This window comes from Xiphophorus hellerii, chromosome 14, assembly GCF_003331165.1.
Source record: "Xiphophorus hellerii strain 12219 chromosome 14, Xiphophorus_hellerii-4.1, whole genome shotgun sequence".
NCBI classification, from domain to species: domain Eukaryota; kingdom Metazoa; phylum Chordata; class Actinopteri; order Cyprinodontiformes; family Poeciliidae; genus Xiphophorus; species Xiphophorus hellerii.
The window spans coordinates 27,065,192-27,081,796 of record NC_045685.1 but is presented as its reverse complement, the minus strand read 5'-3'; the positions used below and the strand labels follow the sequence as shown (position 1 = coordinate 27,081,796).

Genomic DNA, 16,605 nt, shown 5'->3' with positions numbered 1-16,605 from the left:
GATGTGGAGCATCACCGCCACCTACTGGTCTGGAGGGGAATCAGGCGTTTATAACCCGGGATGGCAGAGGCATTGGAGGTACACAAGAAAATACATCTTTTTCCTTTGTACTTCTGCTTGTGATCGCTTCAAATTTTGTTTTGTCAGATATTTCTGACTTAATTGTGTTTTGATTTCTGTCTTACTATGTTTAATGTCAATGGCTACAGTAGCTGTCTGTGTTGCTTGCTAAGCAAACATATCTGCTTGTCATTCCCTCTTACTCCTCTAAGCTGCAGGGCATAATAAAAAGCTCATAAACGTTTTGCAGCTGTAGCCCTATATATTTTTTATGTTCTGCATAAAAAAGCCCTCAGTTTTACTGCAATAAAATGGAAGAAAATCCAAATCTTGATGTTCTGAAAATTTTAAATTTTCATTTTAAAGATACAAAAAAACATCTAATTAGTTGAACTGAAAATTAAAGAACCAGACTTCAGCTGTTTTTCAGCAAACAAGAGAGAAACTTCCTTATAGATTGAGAGATTTATTGCAGCGTCAGACTTTAAAATAAATATAATAAAATGTTTGAATGAAAGTCTGAACAAGCAGTTGAACTATTAGAAAGTTTCCCTTCTTCTGTTACCAGCTGCAGGAAGTTCTGATGGAGGACCGGCAGCACATCTGAGACCTTCACACCTTCTGTGTGTTTCTACTCATGACTGTGATGGTGTATTGATATGTGGAATACAGCTGAAAAAAGCTGGTTTGGGTTCTGAGTCCAAAGACCGTCCAGTCTCTTACATATTATGTAAAACCAACTTTTTTGAACTCTACATCATGTTATAATATTATTCGCTCATCAAAAACATACCTGGAGTGTTGCCTTGATTCTTCAAGCATGTTTGAGAAATCCTCTAATCTCCATGGCAACCATTCAACTGTTCAAAACACCTGGGTGATCCTAGCTCCGTCTCCGAGGTGTAGCTCCTCCCACACTCAGCTCCTCCAGATTAGTTTGTTGTTCAAACTACATCTTTGAACAACAAGGCAAAGTTCAAACACCTTGTTGAACTAAGCATCTGCTGAGCTCATTACAGGAGCTACTGCTCAGTGAAACGCTGCTAAACATGTTGTTAAAGGGTTAATAGAGGAGCATTGTGATGACTTCCTGGAGGCAGAGTTTCAGTGATAGCAGGAGCTTCTTAAAGAGACAGAGGCTCAATTTCAAGGCATTTTGAAATGACGTCAGATTTATTTTATGTTATATATGTAAAGAAAACAAACTGAAGCATTAACTCCACATTTTATTCCAAAGTTGAAGATTACAGTTTCAACAAATAAGAAAAAACAAATATTTTTTATAAAAGCTTTAAAGCAATGTTCCCAGAAAACGAAGAGGAAGAAGACAGCAGGAGCAGAGCAGGATGAGAATGTTTGGTTCAGAAGTGATGCTCTGTGGTGACGTAATCATCATCATCATCATCATCATCATCATCATCATCATCATCACCTGGTACCAGCTCAGCCTGGGGGGGCGGAGTCATCTTCACAAATGGTAACGGGTCACTTCCTGTATTTAGAGGAAGTTAAAGAGAAAACAATTTATTACCACTAATACAACTAATTCAGGAAACTGGATAATTAGAGACATTTATAAAGCAAATTAAAAATATATAACAACAAAACCAGAATCAGTGAAGAACATCTGTCAGTCAGTGATTGGTTGGATCATCAGGTCAGTAAATGATTCAGGGTTTTACCTTTGGTTCTGAGTCCAAATGAAAACCCCAAGAGGAAAGAGCAGATGAAGAACAGGAACATCACCACCAGGTGGCAGAGCAGAGTGATGATGAGGAGAGGGGAAGGTGAGCAAGTGGGAGGAGCTTCTGTAGTGGGCGGGGCTGTGGTTGTTGGTTTTTCTCCAGAGAAAATCCGACCTGATCAATTCAACATTTACACATGAAACTGACAGATTATTTGATGAGTTCATTACTTGTAATTCACACTGATTATTAGAATAAAAACAGGATGCAGTGAACCCTCGTTTGCGTTCCAAAAAGAACCCGTGATCGGCGAAATCTGTGAAGTAGTTACCTTTATTTTTTTTACAGTTATTATACAGGATAATTAAATACTCTACATTGAAACCAAAGAACAAAAACTGATATCAGGCCGAAGCATTTTTTCTTAACAAATAAAACACTTTCTTACAAATAATTACAGTAAAATAATCATTTTAGTCATCAATACGAATTACAGTAGGACAAATTGTGACTCGAGTATTTCACTGATCCTCTGACCTGACGCCGCTCTCTAGTGTCTTTTCTTCTGAAGCCTGAGGTGCAGGTGAGTTTTTTCGAGAGAAGAACATCGTTATCGGTAGTTGTTGTCGCTCTTTTTTCTTCTGGGCAAAAATCTTTGCCAAAATTTGCCAAACTGTGCTAGGTATATTTAAATACCGTAACGTTATTGGCACGTTATGGTATATAGAGAAGAAGTGCGGAGACTGTTTAGCCAATCAGGACGCAGAATACAATGCACTGTGAAAAAAAAACTGCACAAAAACCTCCGAAGCCGTGAAAGGTGAACCGCGTTACAGCGAGGGTTCACTGTATTTGTGTTTTGTCTTTTTATTTGCAGAGAATTAAGAAACCATTTATTCTATAATCTGTTTAAACACCAACAAGAGGAATGATGGATTCAGTCAAGATGAATTTTCTATCTATCATTAAAAAGAGCATCTTGAATTAAGCACATTTCACATTTTTGAAATAACTTTTTCCAATTTGATTTCTAGCTTACACAGATTATTGGAAGAAAACTAAATATTAAAACACAGAGCTGTAGTGATCTACATGTTGCAAAACTAAAGAGAAGCTGCTGACCTTTGACAGAGATCCTGCTGGATGGAGACTCTCCATGACGGCTGATGTTACATTTATAGAGGCCTTCATCAGAGCTGGAAACATGGAGGAGGGTCATGTGACCTGATGGTCCATCACCAATGAAGGAGCCATCTTTATAGAAAGCAGCTGGGAGGTTGTGGGTTGGATTCTTTGCTCTGCAGCTCAGAGTGACGTCATCTCCCTCCATCACAGGGAGGACAGGACTCTGCAGGATCACTGATCCACCTCAACACAGAGACAAACTACAGCATTTCATCCATTTCCACACAGCTTCAGCAACACTAACTCCACAGTCTGATCTTACCAGAGACAGAGAGCTGGATGCTGCTGCTGCTGCTGGAGGATCCAGACATGGACTCACACCAGTACAGACCAGTATCTAATGGGACGAGGTAGTTCATGTTACAGGTAGAACCATTTAATTTCCCCCATACTTCACATCGCGTCCTGGTTCCTCTGGTTGTGTTTCTCCTCACAGTCCATCCATCAGATCCGTTTTCATCCTCACAGATCAGAGTCACTGATTCTCCTCTAAAGAACTGAGATCTGCTGGGACTCACAGTCAGATGAACTGAAATAATAAAACATTCATCCTTTCATTAGTTCCACAGGATCAAATGTAGATCTAGAGTTAACAGAATCAGGTTGTGACCTTGGTTTGTTGAGCGGCTCAGCAGAGAGATCAGAGCTGCAGAGAAATGAGTCTCAGGTCAGCTTGAAGTTTGTCCTCCATGAAGTCAGCAGAGTAAAATGAGTCGTTACTTACAGATCAGCCTCAGTAGAGATGTTTCCTCCATGCTGCTGCTCGATGATCTGAGGTCAGAGAATAAATAAACTGTGTGGCTTCACACTCTCAGTCCTCTCTGCTCTTTGGTTTCCTCTCAGATGAAACAAAGCTGAACTGAAGCAGCAAGATGAGAGAAAAGAAACAAGAGAAAAAGTTTAAACCAGTCGAACTAAAAGCTGCAGAAGTTTGAGTTGGTTTGACAATCAGGAAACTGAGGTTAAAAGTTTTTAGACTGATCAACGTTCAAAATGTTTAACAATAAAAACTTTGTGGTCGACTAACAGACAACGTAGAGATCCAGGAAGAGGAAGAGGATGTTTTCAGTGAGTGTCAAACTGCTGCTGGTCTCATTGGATCCAGCTGCAGAATGGAGGGAACATCTGTCCTCAGGCTGCTGGGTGAGTCCATCTGCTGGATGTTGGTGTGGAAATGTTGAGAGACGATCACTGCTGCTTCCCACAGCAGAAGCTGATTAAAGCTCCAACTAACCTGAGACTCATTTCTCTGCAGCTCTGATCTCTCTGCTGAGCCGCTCAACAAACCAAGGTTACAACCTGATTCTGTTAACTCTAGATCTAGATTTGATCCTGTGGAACTAATGAAAGGATGAATGTTTTATTATTTCAGTTCATCTGACTGTGAGTCCCAGCAGATCTCAGTTCTTTAGAGGAGAATCTGTGACTCTGATCTGTGAGGATGAAAACAGATCTGATGGATGGACTGTGAGGAGAAACACAAGCAGAGAAACCAGGACTGAGTGTGGAGATAAATGGTGGAGAAAAGATGGATCTACTTGTAAAACCAGCAGCATCAGAGAACATGACACTGGTCTGTACTGGTGTGAGTCCATGTCTGGATCCTCCAGCAGCAGCAGCAGCATCCAGCTCTCTGTCTCTGGTAAGATCAGACTGTGGAGTTAGTGTTGCTGAAGCTGTGTGGAAATGGATGAAATGCTGTAGTTTGTCTCTGTGTTGAGGTGGATCAGTGATCCTGCAGAGTCCTGTCCTCCCTGTGATGGAGGGAGATGACGTCACTCTGAGCTGCAGAGCAAAGAATCCAACCCACAACCTCCCAGCTGCTTTCTATAAAGATGGCTCCTTCATTGGTGATGGACCATCAGGTCACATGACCCTCCTCCATGTTTCCAGCTCTGATGAAGGCCTCTATAAATGTAACATCAGCCGTCATGGAGAGTCTCCATCCAGCAGGATCTCTGTCAAAGGTCAGAGGTCAGCAGCTTCTCTTTAGTTTAACAACATGTAAATCACTACAACTCTGTGTTTTAATATTTAGTTTTCTTCCAATAATCTGTGTAAGCTAGAAATCAAATAGGAAAAAGTTATTTCAAAAACAGAAATGTGAAATGTGCTTAATTCAAGATTATCCTTTTAATGATAGATAGAAAATTCATCATGACTGAATCCATCATTCCTCTTGTTGGTGTTTAAACAGATTATAGAATAAATGGTTTCTTAATTCTCTGCAAATAAAAAGAAAAACACAAATTTGTTGTTTTTATTCTAATAATCAGTGTGAATTACAAGTAATGAACTCATCAAATAATCTGTCAGTTTAATGTGTAAATGCTGAATTGATCAGGTCGTTTTCTCTCTGCAGAAAAACCAACAACCACAGCCCCGCCCACTACCGAAGCTCCTCCCACTACAGAAGCTCCTCCCACTTGCTCACCTTCCCCTCTCCTCATCGTCACTCTGCTCTGCCACCTGGTGGTGATGTTCCTGTTCTTCATCTGCTCTTTCCTCTTGGGGTTTTCATTTGGACTCAGAACCAAAAGTAAAACCCTGAATCATTTACTGACCTGATGATCCAACCAATCACTGACTGACAGATGTTCTTCACTGATTCTGGATTTGTTGTTATATATTTTTAATTTGCTTTATAAATGTCTCTAATTATCCAGTTTCCTGAATTAGTTGTATTAGAGGTAATAAATTGTTTTCTCTTTAACTTCCTCTAAATACAGGAAGTGACCCGTCACCATGTGTGAAGATGACTCCGCCCCCCCAGGCTGAGCTGGTACCAGATGATGATGATGATGATGATGATGATGATGATGATGATGATGTCACCACAGAGCATCACATCTGAACTGAACGATCTCATCCTCCTCTGCTCCAAATTTCTTCTTGTTCTTGTAAAATTGTTTTAATGGATGAATAATTAAAGCCTCATGAATGAATAAAACTCAAAACCTTCTTTAATTCAAAGCCAACATCAAACATAAAGATACAATAGTTCTATTAAAATTCTACAAACATTTAAGACAAATAGTAAAAGGACAATTAAACATAATTTAGATTAAAAAGAGGAACAAACTAAAACACTGATTTCGATTCTCTGACTTTCTTTATTATCCTGTAAAAGTTTTTCCTCCAGTCACATATCAGACTCTCCAACAGAACAAATGATGGCATCAGTTTGATCCCTGTTCTGATTGAAGGTTCTGTTATTTTCTACCCAGTGTGGCAGGAAAGGAGGAAGGCTGAATGTTCTAGACAACTTAACGAAGAAACCTAAATGGCAGTTTGGGAATCTCACCCACAGAATGAACCTGATTTAGTTTTAAAGTGTTTTTTTGTTCATATTTTTAAAGCTGCTGGCTCTCTGGTTTATGTAAGTTATAGAGTTATAAACGGAGTCCAGCTGAGGTTCACAGGTATGGTGCGGTTTCATATTCATGGTCATAGTGGTGAGGAAACCATCATAATGGAGACACTGACAACTTGGGAACAAACTAACTGGACATTAACTGGGAGAGACTCGATAAAGGACAAACTCTTAGTGACTCGTTTTCAGTCCAGTGATGTAGTTTAAATAACTCTGGGTTAAGGCAACCTGCTGTTATGGTGAACTGATGCTTTTTGCATGAACAGTTCCCAGGGTAGGTCACTTTTTCTGGGCCCCTCATGATTGACTGCATGTTGCAATATTCATAAAGAAAAATAGAAGAGGAAGGAACTGAGAGACGGGTGGAGATGTTAGGGTGGTGGGCGTTAGGCAGAATCTGACTGATCCAAGACTCTGTTACGTCTGACGAGACCTGGAGAAGGCCGGCCCGGTTCTGATGAGATTTGTGTATGTAAGATTATTTAGCAGGTTGCCACAGTCATTGTTGACTCTTGGTGAATAAAAACTTTACAAGACCGACGGATTTTATTGGAATAGGAGTAAAATATTGAATAAAATGTTGTGCTTGTGAAGGTTTTAGCAACGTTCTGGACCCACATGCAGGAATGCACTCAGGAAACCAGGAAGTTTAAAGGATTTATTTACAAGGAATAAACGTTAAATGTGCGATGACAGGTCTGCTGATGGCCAGGCTGGGAAGGACCGACATGATCGGCGTTGTGGAGAGACAGATCAGGAAAGTGAGTATAAAGAACAAACTGGGACTCGGACTTGTGGATTGAGCTACTAGTGCCGGGGAATTTCCTCCAGGGAGAGGTGATGAGGATCAAGGAGTCCTGGAAATGATCCGACTCTGCAGACACAACTTGACAGGTCGTCCCTTAGTTCTGATGACCGGGAGCAGTAGAGGACGGGGCAGACTCCAGCCCCGAGGGGAGGAGATGGCTCCAGGTGTCCAGCCCAGTCCGAATAGTCCAGAATAACTCTTGAGGGTATGCAGATCTCAGGCTGCTGGGTTGAGCGATCCAGGACCGGATCCAAACTGTGATCCTGGTAACTTTGGGCGAAAGAACGCAGATCAGGAAATATACCTGAAACAGACACAAATAATTTCTAGAGGCTTTGGATTTCAGAATGACAGTTTCTCTCTGTGGTGGTGAAACTTGTAAATCCCTCTACTGCAGGCATGTCAATGTTGTAAAGATATATTATCATGAGCTTTATTATTTGGGTGTAAAGGGCCGGTCATTAGCCCCGCCCCCCGGCAGACTCTGACTTGTTCCACTAAGAAATAAATATCATTTGCAGTTCTTGAGCAACTGAGAAGATGAAGAAGGTGAAAGTTTAAGTTGTGGATTTAAACCTTGAACAGTCAGTTCATGTTTAACACATGAAAATATGTGTTGAGCTCTAGTGACAGATTTTTGCTGCTTCAGGTTTAACTTTTGTTTTGTTTCAAAGGTTTGCAGTAAAGAGGAGATTTCAGTGAAGAATCAGTTAAAATCATTCAGACTCAAAGCTGCAGAGGTTTGAGTTGGTTTGACAGGCAGGAAACTGAGGTTAAACGTTTTAAAGGTAACAGGAAGTGGTTATCAAAAGTCAGACATGGTTTATCATCCTTCCTCCTAAAGCTCTAGCTGTACAGGCACATCTATAAAGTTTTCTCTATCATGTCCATCCAGTGGCTGGAATGGATCAGCAGTAGCAGAAACAGAAGAGATTAACTTGAATTAAACTCAGGTGAGGAAAAAATTTGATCCCATATTGTGGATGGATATTCAGAAATGGACGGTGAAAAGACGGACTTTGAGTTTCATGGATGTTTTTTCCATGGTTGCCTAGAAAAGTGTTTTTACAATTCAATAAGTGTCTGTTGAGACGAGCAACATTCAAGGAGATTTATCCAGCAAACTCACAACCTGATGTTATCAAACCTGAATTTTCTCCTGCAGGATCTTTTCATTGTGGCTAAATGTTGTGATCTGATCCTGCTTTAGAGAGAAACTCTGGTCTGAGCCTCTGCTGTAAACTCTGTTATTTAAAGCAACATTATTGCATTGAATTGGGTTCATCCAACTCTGAGGTGAAAGAAGGGGAGAATATAATTTTGCAGTTATTCCCAATATCTTTATTTGACTTGGTAGCTTCAATAAAACAACAAGAATTAACAGAGACTCTTAAATTCTGTGGACAACTGGGAGCGGTCAGATTAATTTGGGTCACAGAGAGAGGAACAGCTGCTCATAGAGCATCTATGATAAAATCTGTTCATTTCACAAGTGATGCTCTGTGGTGACATCATCATAATCATTGTCCAATCCCTGTTCAGCCTGGCTGGGTGGGGTCATCACCATGGAGACTGAAGAGTCACTTCCTGCAGTCAGAGGAAGTTGAAAAATAAAGATAAATTCTGACTTCAGGTCAGTGAATGTGTCATTGTTTTACCTTTGACCCTGTGTCCATATAAAGACACCATGAGGAAAGTGGAGATGCAGTACGGACAGAAGACCAGCAGGTGGCAGACCAGCCGGACCAGGAGGGAGGCAGGAGGTGGAGAAGTGGGCGGAGCTAAAGTTGAAGGTTTTTCTGCAGAGAAGATATGATCAGTTCAATGTTGGAGAGAAAATGTTTTGATCTGAAACTGAAGTTCCTGACCTTTGACAGAGATCCTGCTGGATGGAGACTCTCCATGACCTTTGACATTACATTTATAGAGGCCGTCATCAGAGCTGGAAACATGGAGGAGGGTCATGTGACCTGATGACTCGTTGCCGATGAAGACGCCATTTTTAAAGAAAGCAGCTGGGAGGTTGTGGGTTGGATTCTTTGCTCTGCAGCTCAGAGTGACGTCATCTCCCTCCATCACAGGGAGGACAGGACTCTGCAGGATCACTGATCCACCTCAACACAGAGACAAACTACAGCATTTCATCCATTTCCACACAGCTTCAGCAACACTAACTCCACAGTCTGATCTTACCAGAGACAGAGAGCTGGATGCTGCTGCTGCTGCTGGAGGATCCAGACATGGACTCACACCAGTATAAACCAGTATCATATGGGAACAAGGTGATGTTACAGGTAGAACCATCAGCTTCTCCCCATTTATCTCCACACTCAGTCCTGGTTCCTCTGGTTGTGTTTCTCCTCACAGTCCATCCATCAGATCTGATTTCATCCTCACAGATCAGAGTCACTGATTCTCCTCTGAAGAACTGAGATCTGCTGGGACTCACAGTCAGACCAGCTGAGCTGCGGCTCAGCAGAGAGATCAGAGCTGCAGAGAAATGAGTCTCAGGTCAGCTTGAAGTTTGTCCTCCATGAAGTCAGCAGAGTAAAATGAGTCGTTACTTACAGATCAGCCTCAGTAGAGATGTTTCCTCCATGCTGCTGCTCGATGATCTGAGGTCAGAGAATAAATAAACTGTGTGGCTTCACACTCTCAGTCCTCTCTGCTCTTTGGTTTCCTCTCAGATGAAACAAAGCTGAACTGAAGCAGCAAGATGAGAGAAAAGAAACAAGAGAAAAAGTTTAAACCAGTCGAACTAAAAGCTGCAGAAGTTTGAGTTGGTTTGACAATCAGGAAACTGAGGTTAAAAGTTTTCAGACTGATGACAACAAGATGTGGTCAAGAGAAGTTAGAGATGTTTTATCAATGTTCAAAATGTTTAACAATAAAAACTTTCTGGTCGACTAAAAGACGACGTAGAGATCCAGGAAGAGGAAGAGGATGTTTTCAGTGAGTGTCAAACTGCTGCTGGTCTCATTGGATCCAGCTGCAGAATGGAGGGAACATCTGTCCTCAGGCTGCTGGGTGAGTCCATCTGCTGGATGTTGGTGTGGAAATGTTGAGAGACGATCACTGCTGCTTCCCACAGCAGAAGCTGATTAAAGCTCCAACTAACCTGAGACTCATTTCTCTGCAGCTCTGATCTCTCTGCTGAGCCGCTCAACAAACCAAGGTTACAACCTGATTCTGTTAACTCTAGATCTAGATTTGATCCTGTGGAACTAATGAAAGGATGAATGTTTTATTATTTCAGTTCATCTGACTGTGAGTCCCAGCAGATCTCAGTTCTTTAGAGGAGAATCAGTGACTCTGATCTGTGAGGATGAAAACAGATCTGATGGATGGACTGTGAGGAGAAACACAACCTTAGAGACCAGGAAGGGATGTGGAGATGGATGGGGGAAATTGAATAGACCTACCTGCAACATCAGCAGCCTCTACAAACATGAAACTGGTCTGTACTGGTGTGAGTCCATGTCTGGATCCTCCAGCAGCAGCAGCAGCATCCAGCTCTCTGTCTCTGGTAAGATCAGACTGTGGAGTTAGTGTTGCTGAAGCTGTGTGGAAATGGATGAAATGCTGTAGTTTGTCTCTGTGTTGAGGTGGATCAGTGATCCTGCAGAGTCCTGTCCTCCCTGTGATGGAGGGAGATGACGTCACTCTGAGCTGCAGAGCAAAGAATCCAACCCACAACCTCCCAGCTGCTTTCTATAAAGATGGCTCCTTCATTGGTGATGGACCATCAGGCCACATGACCCTCCTCCATGTTTCCAAATCTGATGAAGGCCTCTATAAATGTAACATCAGCCGTCATGGAGAGTCTCCATCCAGCAGGATTTCTGTCAAAGGTCAGGAACTGTCCATCACGATTCCTTAAGACATTTCTGTTCTTAAAACTTGTCACTGATTTATGGATAATTTGCTATGAAAACAATTTTTTTTTATTTAATAGCAGAATTTGTGATACTCTGGAAAAATCAGAACTGCTCTCTCTCCACATTGTTATTAGCTTTGCAGCAATAGCTTAAACTCGAGATAAAACAATTCTGAGTTCATGAGAACAAGACTGGACTACATTTTAAGATTTCTTTCAAGAATCTTCAAAGATCAATTCATTCTGCAAAACTTCAATTTTTCCATCCATCCATCCATTTTCTTCCTCTTATCCGGGGTCGGATTGCGGGGTAGCAGCTTCAGAAGGGAGGCCCAGACTTCCCTCTCCAGCCTCTTGTCCCAGCTCCTCCCTGTGAATCCCAAGTCGTTCCCAGGCCAGCAGAGGAACATCGTCCTTCCAGCGTGTCCTGGGTTTTCCCCTCCTCCCCGTGGGACCTGAACTCCTCACCAGGGAGGCGTCCAGGAGGCATCCTGGCCAGATGCTCCTCAACTGGCTCCTCTCGATGTGAAGGAGCAGCAGCTCTACTCTGAGTCCGTCCCGGATGACTGAGCTTCTCTCTCTAAGTGAGAGCCCAGACACCCTACGGAGAAAACCCATTTCGGCCGCTTGTATCCGCGATCTCGTTCTTTCGGTCATGACCCAAAGCTCATGACCATAGATGAGGGTGGGAACGTAGATCGACCGGTAAATCGAGAGCTTCGCTTTATGGCTCAGCTCTCTCTTCACCACGACGGACCGGTACAGCGCCGCTTGACGGCAGACGCTGCACCAATCCGCCTGTCGATCTCCCGCTCCCTTCTTCCCCCATTCGTGAACAAGATCCCAAGATACTTGAACTCCTCCACTTGGGGCAGGACACCCCCCCTGACCCGGAGAAGGCACTCTACCCTATTCCGGCTCAAGACCATGGCCTCGGATTTGGAGGCACTGATCCTCATCCCGGCCGCTTCACACTCCGCTCCAGCGAGAGCTGCAGATCACATCCTGATGAAGCCAAAAGGACCACATCGTCCGCAAAAAGCAGAGATGAGATCCCAAGGCCACCAAAACGGATCCCCTCAACACCTTGGCTGGTCTAGAAATTCTGTCCATGAAATTAATTAACAGAATCGGTGACAAAGGGCAGCCCTGGCGGAGTCCAACTCTCACCGGAAACGAGCCTGACGGAAATGAGCCCGGCCGGGCTCCATGGGTAAAAGCCACTAGGTGTTCGCCATTATGCCCCCTCTCCAGGCCTGGCTCCAGAGTGGGGCCCCGGTGACCTGCGTCCAGGCGAGGGAACACAAAGTCCAAAGTTTTCATTCATCATCGGGGTCTTCGGGCTGCGCTTTGTCTGGTCCCTCACCTAGGACCTGTCTGCCTTGGGTGAAACTACCAGGGGCATGAAGCCCCAGACAGCAGAGCTCCTAGGATCATCGGAGCTATGCTCCACATCAAACCCTCCACCACGATAAGGTGGCAGCCCAAGGAGAGGATGTCAATTTTAATGCAGTTTTATAGATTTTTGCAACAAATGGTTTAAAAAACATTTTATGTTTTTAGACCTTACAGCAGAGCTTCAGGTAAACATATCTGCAGTAAAACATTGACCATTTCCCATATGCCGGTGATAGCCAGTGATGTGACTGTGATGTAGCTCAACGTAGTCGTAGACACTCAGCCAACGGTAATCATAGCAAAGAGTTATGTTTCTATTAGCATTTGAACAATTTTCAGTGTTTACCTTTTCTTTATGTCTTTCCTCTTGATTTAGTGTCTATTCTGCTAAAGTTGATTTGGGGATGGTTGGGGTATCGTCTCCTTCGCCTTCATCATGCAGAGCCAGTTGGACACAGTTGAATATCACAGAATATCAGTCAACTCTGTGGGAGATTTGGTGATGTTTTCATGAGATGTGATTTAACAAGATCTTGTAATTCCTCTAATCATTACTCTTCATTCACAGATGTTATAATCTAAACATGAAATATGTTTCCACAATAAGCAGTAAAACACAGAGATTATCTAAGTATATCTAACTGGAGTGTAAAAGATGCTAAAACCACTGTGATTAGAGTCTGTAGATGAACAGAATCAATCAACTGAACTTACTATCCAGGTAAACGTGACCTCTGACCCCATAATTGATCAAGATGAACTCTTTCTGCAGAAAATTCCACAACCACTAGAGAAACTCCACCCACCTTTGCAACTCCACCTCCTGCCTCAGCCTCCATGAGCATCAGGCTGGTCTGCCACCTGCTGGTCTTCTGTCCGTACTTCATCTCCTCTCTGCTGATGATGTCTTTATACTGTCAGAAAGCCAAAGGTAGCACTTTGTTTCTGATTTGTCAGTCCATTTCCTGTTATCAATCTTTACCTTTCTCTACCTGCAGGATGTGACCTCTCTGTTTCCACGGCAGTAACTAATCCGACCCAGGCTGATCAGGGATTGGATGATGATTATGATGTCATCACAGAGCATCATTTCTGAACTGAAGAGATTATGCCATCACTCTCTGCTCCTGTTGTTTCTTACAGTTATCAAGATGATGTGAAGGTTTTCACTGATTCAATCCAGTCTGACTTCAACCTGTTTTAGTTTATTTACAGATTCAAATTTACATTTTTCACTTTTTTTGAAAAGTTCCTGACAGTTTCCTAAAGAATAAAGTTTCTGTTTTATTGATGACAAGCTGAAAGTTTTACAGGCTTCTCAGGTTTATTCATTTAAAAAACTGTTTAATTTTGGTAAATGTTCCCTTTGCCAATAAAACTACATCTTGATAATTTTTTATTGCAGATGTTCAATGTTCTTTGAAATCAGAGATTCTCAAACTTCTCAGCCTGTGACCCTCAAAGTAACAGAACGAAGGATCTGATTGATAACAGGGACAGAACATTAGCTGCAGGAGTCTCCTCTCCTTGGGAAGGTTCAGAGTCCAATCATGTTTTTCCTGAGGGTTCCAGTGTTCAGAGCATGGAGTCATTAGTGTTGCATACGCCACCATGCAGTGTTTTGTCACCAAAGCCACCCACTCAGGGTCAGCCATTGAGGAGAATGTTTTTCTGGAGGATCTGTGAGTGGACTGAGATGAAGAAGTCATGTCCAGGATGATCGTCTTCTTGATGCTCTGCAGTCAAACCTCTCAGAACATCTCTGAGTAAAACTGAGACCAGCTGCCAAGGCCTTTCAAACTCTCTCTTTTGGTTGTTTTTCCAAAACCATAATATTGGACCAAAGAATCAGAAAGGTTTTTATCTGCTACAGATTCTCTGTGTTTACTTCTGCAGTGGTTTAAACAATCCCAGCATGCATCACTCTGTCCGCTACAACTCCTACTGAACACATTAGGACCATAATAACCCTGTGCCCTGTGATGACTGTAACAGCAGCTGGTATAAATCCTCAAACTTCACTGGACACAAAGAACCTGACCACAGACCTGATTTCAAAATGTTCATTAGTTCTTTTAAGATGACAAAATGTCTTCCATTTGTAAAAGATCTTATCTTATCCCAATAACCAAGTTTGCACTGACATGAATTAACCCCTTAACTGTTACAGTCAAAACAATTACATGTCATGCAATGATACCAGTATCATCATGATGAAATATTTCATCTGCAGTGAAAAACCAGCTTCTGGTCTAGATGTAGTCCTTGATGAACATCAATGCTACATCCAACCCAGAGATGTTGATGATCAGCTTGATGACAAACTGATTATTTTACGATTCTGCATCCTAAAAACTCTGATAAAGCTTTTCATCAGTGTGATATACACTTTCCCTTTCTGCTCTGTGCGAAAACGCTGAAAGGCTTTCAACGTTCAACATTGGAGGACACTGAAGAAGGTTCTATCTATTATGGACAATAAACAGCACCCTCTCCACCACATAGTGGACAGACAGCTTCTCACATAGGCTGCTCCAGCTCCGCTGTCGTAGGGACAGATACAGGAAATCCTTCCTGCCACATGCCATCTCACTGTACAATAAAAGCTAAATCATTGTTCTGCACTAATCAGTCCAATTTCGCACAACTGCACTGTGGCACACTTGCTGTACATATATTTACATATACATTCTGTATCTGCATTTTTTGAATCCTTGCAAGGACTGCTCTAAGCTGCTTTTTATATTGACAGCAGGTCATATTTTATTTTTATTTTACCTTGTCTACAATTGCTACTCAGTGGTGGATGTTGTGTGTCTTGTCTCTATGCTGCTGTAACTGCGAAATAATTTCCCTGCTGGGATGAATAAAGTATTTCTATTCTATTCTATTCTATTCTATTATGCTTATGGTCCAGATTGTGCTCATCAGTTTCATCTTCAGTTCATAATGACAATATATGAGCGTTGCACCTTCATAACCAAAAGGCCTGTAGGTCTGACAGATACCTAATCATTGATGCTGTGGTGAACTTAGGCATCCAACTCATGTCATCAAGCAAGGAAGAAAAAATCTCTTTAAACTGAATATAATCAAAGGTTAAAATTAATTGACAAACTGTAATTTCTGGCTATGAACTTCAGTGCAAAGCCAAAACCATTAGACTTCATTGATTATGGACATGGTAGAGAAAATGTCTGGAATGGATCAAGAGCAGAAACAAAAACTAGGAACCTCCTTGAAACACAGGTGAGACAAAATCTAACCATGTTTTGTGGATGTATATGCAGAAATAAGTATTTTAAAGATGGAGTTTCCATGAGTTTCATGGTTGTTTTTCCAGTTTTTTTCCCAGAAAAGTGTTTTTACAGTTCAATAAGTGTCTGTTGAGACGAGCAACATTCAAGGAGATTTATCCAGCAAACTCACAACTTGATGTTTTCAAACCTGAATTTTCTCCTGCAGGATCTTTTCATTGTGGCTAAATGTTGTGATCTGATCCTGCTTTAGAGAGAAACTCTGGTCTGAGCCTCTGCTGTAAACTCTGTTATTTAAAGCAACATTATTGCATTGAATTGGGTTCATCCAACTCTGAGGTGAAAGAAGGGGAGAATATATTTTTGCAGTTATTCCCAATATCTTTATTTGACTTGGTAGCTTCAATAAAACAACAAGAATTAACAGAGACTCTTAAATTCTGTGGACAACTGGGAGCGGTCAGATTAATTTGGGTCACAGAGAGAGGAACAGCTGCTCATAGAGCATCTATGATAAAATCTGTTCATTTCACAAGTGATGCTCTGTGGTGACATCATCATAATCATTGTCCAATCCCTGTTCAGCCTGGCTGGGTGGGGTCATCACCATGGAGACTGAAGAGTCACTTCCTGCAGTCAGAGGAAGTTGAAAAATAAAGATAAATTCTGACTTCAGGTCAGTGAATGTGTCATTGTGAAAACACTTGTTAATATTTTGTGTTTTTTCACTTCAGTCTGGGTTTTGGTAAAGCTGCTCTGGAGTTTCTCGTCTAGTTTACTTGATTTTTTTACTACATTTAGTTCAGAGAAACGTTTTATGTTGAAGGTTCTTTAATGATTCTATGTATTTCATGAAGATGCTTCTATTACTTTGGATCGGGGATGTGCGCAGGCGCCGCACCGCTATGCATTCTGGGAATATTGTGGCCTGACCAGCTGTGTTTTGATAAAAGGGTTTTGCA

At 41.9% G+C, this 16,605-nt stretch overlaps 5 protein-coding genes and 1 long non-coding RNA gene across 10 annotated transcripts in view; 3 read left to right on the top strand and 3 right to left on the bottom strand.

Annotated features, from left to right (window-relative positions):
- The first annotated feature begins 10 nt into the window (after positions 1–10).
- On the top strand, positions 11–848 carry LOC116732688 (uncharacterized). The gene is made up of 2 exons (XR_004341856.1): positions 11–78; positions 629–848. It is a non-coding gene; the product is annotated as an uncharacterized LOC116732688 (long non-coding RNA).
- Positions 849–1,273: 425 nt separating this feature from the next.
- LOC116732620 (high affinity immunoglobulin gamma Fc receptor I-like) lies at positions 1,274–3,835 on the bottom strand. 2 transcript variants are annotated; one of them, XM_032582950.1, is made up of 6 exons: positions 3,655–3,835; positions 3,541–3,576; positions 3,193–3,459; positions 2,868–3,113; positions 1,743–1,919; positions 1,274–1,552 (listed from the first exon to the last, which is right to left on the bottom strand). In XM_032582950.1, exons 1-6 carry the CDS (start codon positions 3,683–3,685, stop codon positions 1,422–1,424), a joined length of 888 nt encoding a protein of 295 aa, XP_032438841.1. In that variant the 5' UTR covers positions 3,686–3,835; the 3' UTR covers positions 1,274–1,421. The 2 variants fall into 2 exon arrangements, with proteins under 2 accessions (XP_032438841.1, XP_032438842.1); XM_032582951.1 differs by having other exon boundaries at positions 1,743–1,901.
- A 106-nt stretch (positions 3,836–3,941) lies between these two features.
- On the top strand, positions 3,942–5,879 carry LOC116732621 (Fc receptor-like protein 5). The gene is made up of 6 exons (XM_032582952.1): positions 3,942–4,073; positions 4,186–4,221; positions 4,303–4,572; positions 4,652–4,897; positions 5,293–5,469; positions 5,660–5,879. Exons 1-6 carry the CDS (start codon positions 4,043–4,045, stop codon positions 5,782–5,784), a joined length of 885 nt encoding a protein of 294 aa, XP_032438843.1. The 5' UTR covers positions 3,942–4,042; the 3' UTR covers positions 5,785–5,879.
- Positions 5,880–8,464: 2,585 nt separating this feature from the next.
- Positions 8,465–9,819, bottom strand: LOC116732630 (high affinity immunoglobulin gamma Fc receptor I-like). 2 transcript variants are annotated; one of them, XM_032582971.1, is made up of 4 exons: positions 9,680–9,819; positions 9,305–9,601; positions 8,975–9,225; positions 8,465–8,912 (listed from the first exon to the last, which is right to left on the bottom strand). In XM_032582971.1, exons 1-4 carry the CDS (start codon positions 9,708–9,710, stop codon positions 8,766–8,768), a joined length of 726 nt encoding a protein of 241 aa, XP_032438862.1. In that variant the 5' UTR covers positions 9,711–9,819; the 3' UTR covers positions 8,465–8,765. The 2 variants fall into 2 exon arrangements, with proteins under 2 accessions (XP_032438862.1, XP_032438861.1); XM_032582970.1 differs by having other exon boundaries at positions 8,465–8,910; positions 8,980–9,225; positions 9,680–9,818.
- Positions 9,820–10,000: 181 nt separating this feature from the next.
- LOC116732606 (high affinity immunoglobulin gamma Fc receptor I-like) overlaps positions 10,001–16,605 on the top strand; it is a 24,368-nt gene continuing 17,763 nt past the window's right edge. For 2 of the 3 annotated variants that reach the window (XM_032582915.1, XM_032582913.1), the window contains exons 1-3: positions 10,001–10,138; positions 10,251–10,286; positions 10,368–10,568. In XM_032582915.1, coding sequence (XP_032438806.1) covers positions 10,108–10,138; positions 10,251–10,286; positions 10,368–10,568 — 268 coding nt within the window. In that variant the 5' untranslated portion in view covers positions 10,001–10,107. Of the gene's footprint in view, positions 10,139–10,250; positions 10,287–10,367; positions 10,638–10,716; positions 10,846–16,605 lie in introns of all 3 variants that reach the window. The other variant, XM_032582914.1, reaches the window with a different exon arrangement.
- Positions 13,996–16,605, bottom strand: part of LOC116732654 (myelin-oligodendrocyte glycoprotein-like) — a 5,820-nt gene continuing 3,210 nt past the window's right edge. Inside the window, exon 4 of the mRNA XM_032583005.1 lies at positions 13,996–14,066. Coding sequence (XP_032438896.1) covers positions 14,011–14,066 — 56 coding nt within the window. The 3' untranslated portion in view covers positions 13,996–14,010. The remainder of the gene's footprint in view (positions 14,067–16,605) is intronic.